This window comes from Bos indicus, chromosome 8 (genome assembly GCF_029378745.1).
Source record: "Bos indicus isolate NIAB-ARS_2022 breed Sahiwal x Tharparkar chromosome 8, NIAB-ARS_B.indTharparkar_mat_pri_1.0, whole genome shotgun sequence".
NCBI classification, from domain to species: Eukaryota; Metazoa; Chordata; class Mammalia; order Artiodactyla; family Bovidae; genus Bos; species Bos indicus.
Genome location: NC_091767.1, coordinates 69,621,012 through 69,629,090, shown reverse-complemented (window position 1 = coordinate 69,629,090; position 8,079 = coordinate 69,621,012). Strand labels below are relative to the sequence as shown.

Sequence of the window (8,079 nt, the reverse complement as noted above, 5' to 3'; positions counted from 1 at the left end):
GTCTCCAGCATTGCAGGCGGATTCTTTACCAGCTGAGCCACAAGGGAAGTCCAAGAATACTGGAGTGGGTAGCCTATCCCTTTGCCAGCGGATCTTCCTGACCCAGGAATCAAACCGGGGTCTCCTGCATTGCAGGCAGAATCTTTAGCAACTAAAACCCCTCTCCAAATATAAGGTGGACCAGTAAAAGGAAGCTTTATGTTAGTGAGACATCATCGCCACCTTGTGTTCAACAGTTTTCATTACACCTACCTTACTGCAAAAGATGACACAGGATTCAACAGTTACAGAATATAGCTTTATTTATAGAATCTTACAAATAAAAACATTTACAGTCCACATAACTTAAGTTTATTTTATTTTCTAATTTATCTTCATAACACCTGAGTCATTTAAAAAAATACTGTGATGGAATTGCAGAACTGTAAAATAAAATATGAATAATAAAAGCTAACCTCTCTCTTTTGCAAAAATCAGACAACCTTTTGTTTCTTTTTAAGCAGATTTCCAACATATTGCTATATCCATATTACCATGTGGAAGAGGATTTACTAAAAACAAGTCTTAGGATACCATAAAAGAGAAGCTTTCTTTTTAAAACCCAAGGTGAAGGACCAGTGAAAGGGAGACCTAAGTTGACACTAGACACGAAAACCCTTGGAGGCAAGGACAGAAGACCTGCAAGCCAGGGGGAGGGTGAGAAGCAGCAGAACCCCTCCTCTGGAGTCACGGCTCCTGCGTGTTACACATACTTTCCTGGTTATCCTTAGAGAAAGGGAGAGAGGCTGAAGATGCTAATGCCAGCCGTGAAATAAGTCCTCAGAACTTGCTACTCCTCAGACTACTAATGTGTACAAATGCTTGAAACAGCAAACCCAACACTTCAGAAAGAAACTGCCACATTTTCAATTCATGAGGCAAATCTGTTGCCAATAGCAACAGGTAATCCGTTGCACAATTTCAGTGTCTCTACCCTTCCTAAGCTCCAATTGGGACTGGCCTCTGGACCAATTACAGTTTGAAAAAAACTCCCCTTTGAAGCAGGTGTCTGTGAAAGGAAAGTCAGTTCTTAATATGGATGTGCACGAGAAGGGAAAACACCCTACCGCTCACGTTTTATTTTTTTAATTTGCTCAAGGTTACATTTTTGGGCTCTTCTCCTAAAACTAGAAACCCACTAACACTTAGGATTCTACTCCACAGATACCAGTGTCTGTAAGGAAGGACAGATCTACAGGGAATGCTAAAATTATCAAGTTAATACATCAATGTAAATTAAGGGAAGCAAAATCGTCTAAGGTCCTAAGATTTGAGTGTTATTTCCTGCTAGCTCCTGAAAGCAATCTGAGAAAAATGAAACAGAAGAGACAAAGATTCATTTCAAATCAGTTAACAGTGACAATAATAACGACGGTATAAAAAGTTAGATTCCAACATTCAAATTGGTTCTTTGGTAAAAACTGGACCGTAATCCTACCAGGAAGTCTGTCCTGACAGTTCATCTAGAATCTTGAGAACTGAGTTTTCCTCCTCCTTCCGCCCATTCTCAAATCTATCCAAGTCAACAGGCAAGATGAGAAAAATTTGTAAAGCATCACCAGCGGTTTTCCTGCTCATGTTCAAGAACAGTCCCGGTTTGAAGGATGTTTCCCAAAGGAAAAAAAAAAGAAAAAAACCCAGAGTCGATGCTTTCAATTACTGTAGAGTGGAAAAATTTTCCTGTCAGAACGGAAATGTGCTCGGGTGGTGGCGACGGACCAGCGCTGGTCAGCCACGCGCACAGGTCGTCTGCAAGCACAGCCCCTGGGCTGCGACCACGGGCACCACTGAGGAAGGCTTCTGGAGAGGTCGGCTCCCCAGAGTGGCTGAGGAATCTCACGTTATCAATATGATAATAATACAGCAATTCACCTAGTGAACCTGGAGACGAGCTCCCCTCACAGCCAGAGCTCTGTGGAGAGGGCTCCACAGGGCAAGCAGGGGACCTACGGTCTCCCACACACATACACACACATGAATCTATCAATTCATTTTCTGAAGAGAGTTATTAGCATAATTCATGTTAAGTTCCATACAGGATTCGCCCTTTCTGGTGTGGGGTGAGGGCGGAAGGGGGACCCAGCTGGTTGCCGCAGGAGCTCCTGGGTCCCCTATTCTGTGAACACCAAGGATGCGCCCCTCCCAGCTCAGAGTTCTATCATGTGTACTGTTACTTGTGGCATTAGTAAGTCCTAAATGCTGCCTGCACTGACTGCACCTCCCATTACCCTTGTCAAGAAGACCCCAAGCGGCACTCCAGTTCTGAAAGCCAGCTTGTCACTTGGCAGCACGAGTTGTTGTCCAGGGAGGTGAATTTGTGCGGTCTCCCCTCCAACACGGGTGTTGTCACTGTGCTTAGAGTGTGCTGCCAGGGAGGCGCTGGAAGTGTCTCTCAGGAGATGGGGGTGGGGGCTGAGGGGTGGGAATTGCAGCAAAACCACTGGGTTTCTCAGAGGTCTCTCTTCTCTGCCTCCCGTGTCCTCCAGTGTTCATCTGAAAGGAGGGGAAGTTCAGGCAACACAAACTACTTGCTGTTCACCTGGACAACCACAAAACACCAGGTGCAGAACCAATTTTGGCCCAGGGTCCCAGTGGGAATAAGTGACCATCCTGACAAGACACCCTCCCCTCGTCCACACACAATGACCCTTGCCTCTCCTCCAGCCCTGCTCATCTGTTTCCAGCTTTGACTTCTCTTTGACAGAACAGGCGACTGAACAGACTTTGAAAATATTAGAGGGTTTCTGTCCTTTGTACTTCTGCTGTAAAAAAAACAGGCAAATTCACTTAAAAATGGGTCACCCTGAGGCCCAGGAAACACACTGAGATTTTAAGAGCCCCAAATTGTAGATTCACCTCCTAGTATTTCTCACCAAGCTGTGAGCCCTGGCTCTCTTTCTGTGCCACCTGGCCAAGGATTCAGAATGTCTCAGTGCTGGTTGGGAGAGAAAGTGGCCAAGGTAACCAGAGGGAAAAGTTAGGCTTGTCTTTTGAGCTGCGTTGAGAAGAGGAAAGGGACAGAGGCACTACCGAGAGGCTGGTTACCAGGGCAGCTTATTCCTTGGATAGAGCATTTTTAAAACCAGCTGACAGTTGAATGTAGGAATAGAGTCTGTGTCACAGTTTTTAATAGAACTGCCTCTTCCGAACCGCTTCCTGGATGAGGTGTCCTTGGGCCAGGGTCGGGCAGCCCAGGGCTGGACTGCCAACCCTGCCGACTCCTGGCGGGGCCCTATCCGATCTGGATGTGTCCCGAGTACATGGTGAGGACTAGCATGATGCCAAAACCAGTCAAGAGGCCCAGGTTCTGGATGACAAAGGGGATCAAGGCACTGCCCTTGCGTTCATCCTCTTGGCTCACCTCGTTCATCTCAGGGAACTGGGAAAGAAAAGGAGAGAACACAAGAGCTGCAGTTCCTTTCTTCTTGCAGCTCCTTCAAGTGCAGGACAATTCAGTCATATACACTATCGAATAATCATTACAATGTTTATTATTATTATATTTTTATGTGAAAATAACACATCATCAGTGTATATGATTATTGATATACTATTAATGATGTACTTGGAGAAGGCAATGGCAACCCACTCCATTACTCTTGCCTGGAAAATCCCATGGATGGAGGAGCCTAGTAGGCTGCAGTCCCTGGGGTCGCTAGGAGTTGGATGCAACTGAGCAGCTTCCCTTACACTTTTTACTTCCATGCATTGGAGAAGGAAATGGCAACCCACTCCAGTGTTCTTGCCTGGAGAACCCAAGGGACGGGGGAGCCTGGTGGGCTGCCGTCTATGGGGTCACACGGAGTCGGACACGACTGAAGTGACTTAGCAGTAGCAGCAGCAATGATATAGTATTAATTAATACTAATTAATATACTATTTATTAATAATATACTATTATTAATAATAGCTATTATATATGATATTTAATCAAGATGCATGCATGCATGCTCAGTTACTCAGTCATGTCTGACTCTGTGATCTCGTGGACTGTGGCCCGCCATATCCATAGGATTCTCCAGGCAAGAATACTGGAGTGGGTTGCCATTTCCTTCTCCAGGGGATCTTCCAGACCCAGGGATTGAACCCACGTCTCCTGCATTGACAGGCAGATTCTTTTACTGCTAAGCCACCAGGATATATAAAAAAATAGGATTGGTTTACAAAGAAAATCAACAGCAGTAACTTCTAGAACTTAAACATTATCACCTTTCTCCAAGGTGGTTGCCACTGCTTTACAACTATTGAGCTGAAACAAAGTACTATACATATATGTAACCCTGGATATGTTTAGAGGCTGGTTAAAAATAACCACTCTAATAAAACTGCCACTTGTTTGGGAAACTGAGCAACTGTGTAAGGGGCCAGAAAATGGAGCTAAGTATTGCAGTGACTCAAGGTCTCCTGCAGCTGGCTAGCAAGGCATGCATGCCCAGTCACGTTTGACTCTCTGTGACCCCATGCACTGTAGCTCTACAGGCTCTTTTATTCATGGGATTTCCGAGGCAAGAATACTGGAGTGGGTTGCCATTTCCTTCTCCAGAGGATCTTCCTGACCCAAGGACTGAACAAAAAATATCCTAACCCATTGGCTGAGGATGGACTGTGGTGGTCAGTACTCTCATCATCTCATGAAAAATACTACCTTTTAGGACTTCCCTGGTAGTCTAATGGTTAAGAATCTGCCTCTCAGTGCAGGGGACATGGGTTCCACCCCTGGTAGGGGAAGATCCCACATGCCTTGGAGCAACTAAGCCTGTGCTTCACAATTAATGAGCCCGTGAACATTAGAGCCTGTGCTCCACAACAAGTGAAGCAATGAGAAGCCAGGAATTGCGAGAAGAGCAGCCTCGGCTCGTCACAACTAGAGAAGCCTGCATGTAGCAATGAAGACCCAGAGCAGCCAAAAACAAACAAATGATTTTTTAAAAATAATACTTTCCAAGGATACAGAAAATAATGCAATCAAACACGCCAAAGAACATGTCATGCCCTTAAGGAAAGAAATCAACTGCGTTAGAGAAAAAGATGCAACAAATCAGGTATTAAACTAGCAAACTCAAACAAACGTTAGTGCGCACAGTACAATGTACCCTTTCAGACACTGCTAATAACGTAAAGGAAGGTTAAGCAATGTTAAACTGTTAAATAATGTAATTTGGCAATACATATTAAAACCTCAAACTAATGCAGCCTTTCTGAGCCAGTGATTCTTGTTCTGGATCGAGTACATTCTCCCACCAAATACCAGCAGTGGAGATGATGCCTTTTTTGGTTTTGTTTTGGTGTGCCATGCTGGATCTTACTCCCCCAAACAGGGATCATACCCACGCCCCTTGATGTGGAAGTGCGGCACTCTAACCACTGGACTGACAGGGAATTCCCTGAAAAGGATGCCTTTAAAGAATATGCAGCATGAAAAATGTCTAGGATGTATTAAGTGAAAAAAGAAACTAGGATACAGAAATGCATATTCAGTGTGATTAGTTGTTTAAAAACAAACACGATGCATTGTGAAGAAACAAGAAATAAACCCAAGTGGTGGTGTTCTGAGAGAGAATAATTATGGGTTATTTTCTTTCCTTCCTTCCCTTCCTGCCTCCTTCTTTCTATTTATCTATGAATATCTAAAAGATACTTAGGTAAGGACCCTGGAGTTGAGATAGATCATTTTCTTCAGTGACATATGCCCAAGGAACATAGGCTTTTCATCCTTTAAAAATCTAATATCCCTTTAAAAAAAGCATTGTATACTTTAAATAGGTAAATGGTGTGTTATACAAATTTGGGCTTCCCACATGGCCGAGTGGTAGAGAATCCACCTGGCAATGCAGGAGACATACGAGATCTGGGTTTGATCCCTGGGTTGGGAAGATCCCTTGGAGGAGGGCATGGCAACCCACTCCAGTATTCTTACCTAGAAAATCCCATGGACAGAGGAGCCTGGCAGGCTACTAGTCCATAGGGTCGCAAAGAGTTGGACACAACTGAAGTGACAGCATGTGCACACACATGAACTGATTTGTTGATAAAGTTGTTATTAAAAACAAAGTAACTAATGTACCTTAGCTGTCATCCCACTCAATGAACTTAATAACCTGATCCAGTTTTGCCTACAAGGCATTAAAACTACAGAAGACTTACCATATCAGCCAGCGAAATATACAAGAACATTCCTCCAGCCAGTGCAAAGATCCAGTTGGCAGAGAAGTGGCTGCCGGCTAAGATGCCGAAGCCCAGGCCCACGTAACAGCAGCAGGCAGAGAGGAAGTTGAAGAAGAGAGCCTGCTGGAGACTCATGCCGGCGTTGAGCAAGATAACAAAGTCTCCTACAGCGGGGAGGATGAGAAGGGAGGGTGTGGACAGAAGAGTCATATTAGGTTGTGGGACACACAACTTGATGAGGACAGACTGCCTAAGTGTTGGATGGAGGCTGGGTGAAAATCCTGACAGCCCAGACTAGAGCTCATAATGACAGACTAAGGCCCCCTTGACCTCCACACCAATGATGCTTGCAAGCTTGCATCTATGAGGCTGGCCATGTGCGTCCAGCCTAGAGGCTGAACACAATGCATAGGATTTTCAAAAGAGAAAACCACCTAGCCATGGCCTCATTTCTCTTTTGATTGATGGTGAAATAGAAGGAGCTTCCTTCCTCAAAACTGTAATGCATGGTGTTTATAGGAAACAAAATCAAGATGGAGAGATGTTAAGTCATTTGCCCAAATTCACAAGCCAATAAATGGCAAAGCTGGGATATGACCTTGAATATCTGAGCCTCAAAAAAGTCTAGGCTTTTTACACTCTCCTTCTGATAAAACCAAGGACTTTCCAACTGGCTCATCTCTTTCTTCTACCCACCAGACCTCAAACATGCAGCTCAGCCTTTGGAAGATTAATAGGATGTAAGAGATAACCAATACTAAAAATTTAAGTCTAATGAATGGCATGCCATAAGTCCTTTTCATGATTTTTTTCCTCCATGTTTCTCACAATGAATCAACGAGCTAGGTACCACTATTAATCCCAGTGTAGAAGTGAGGAAACTGAGCCACAGGTTATGGGACTAAAGGGAAACAAACATGCTGGTAAAAACTCCATAATTTCCACTGATTGATTTTCCGGGTTTTTTTGGCCATATTGTGTGACATGAAGCACCTTGGTTCCCTGACCAGGGATCAAACCTGTGCCCCGCACAGTGGAAGTGCAGAGTCTTAATCACTGGACCTCCAAGTGTCCTTATCCAATGATCGGTTTTCAGTGACTGATTCGGCTGTTGAGAATCAGTGGTTTGATTTCACACAGCACAGAGAATGTGTTCACTGAACATGGTCTGTGTTCTGAAGGGCTGTGGGGAGGCAGCACAATGGACCAGGCTGGGGTGGGGGCAGTGCCCGGGCCCCTACCAAGCTCATGTGGGAACTCCTCACACAGGATGGCCACTGAGGTGCTGATTCCCTGGAAGACGGACACAGTGAAGGAGGCGCCGATAGCCAGGCCGTCGATGAAGTTGTGGAGGCCGTCGCTCAGGGTGATCATCCAGGCCAGCGTGCCGATGTCTGAGTAGCGTACACCTTTCAGCCAATGGCAGGCGCTCTGGGAAGCTTGCAGGTCCTGCCGGGAAGCCCGACCCCAAGGCCCCCAGGTCAAAGGGTGGACTACAGACCTTCAGGGCAGGTCCGAGTCATCAAGGCTGTTACCGTGGAACCCCTTCCCACCTCCCAGTCCCCACTTGAATCTCCCAGCGGAGGACAGCCCGCTGACCTGGACGGACAGGGAGCCCACGATGACCTTCTCGTCCACCACGGGGGTCTTCCCGTCCAGCTCCCCGCTGCAGTGCTGAGGAATCATATGATCCAGATCCCCATTCTGCAGCTTCTCTGTCACCCCCTCTTCCTGGTCCTTCTGGGAGGGGAGCGTCTCAGAGGTATAATGGCTGTGTCCGTGATGATGCTAGAGGCAGCGTGCAGAGGGGGTCAAACCAGAGCAACGCTCACCAAAACCATCCACCCAGCAAGTGCCACGAGCACCGGGAGAACC

At 45.9% G+C, this 8,079-nt stretch overlaps 1 protein-coding gene across 2 annotated transcripts in view; it reads right to left on the bottom strand.

The window, feature by feature from the left end:
• Positions 1 to 284: 284 nt before the first annotated feature.
• SLC39A14 (solute carrier family 39 member 14) overlaps positions 285 to 8,079 on the bottom strand; it is a 51,482-nt gene continuing 43,687 nt past the window's right edge. For both annotated transcript variants that reach the window (XM_019966308.2, XM_019966307.2), the window contains exons 6-9: positions 7,804 to 7,992; positions 7,446 to 7,653; positions 6,184 to 6,368; positions 285 to 3,418 (exon numbers count right to left, since the gene is read on the bottom strand). In XM_019966308.2, the coding sequence (XP_019821867.2) occupies positions 3,272 to 3,418; positions 6,184 to 6,368; positions 7,446 to 7,653; positions 7,804 to 7,992 (729 nt within the window). In that variant the 3' untranslated portion in view covers positions 285 to 3,271. The remainder of the gene's footprint in view (positions 3,419 to 6,183; positions 6,369 to 7,445; positions 7,654 to 7,803; positions 7,993 to 8,079) is intronic.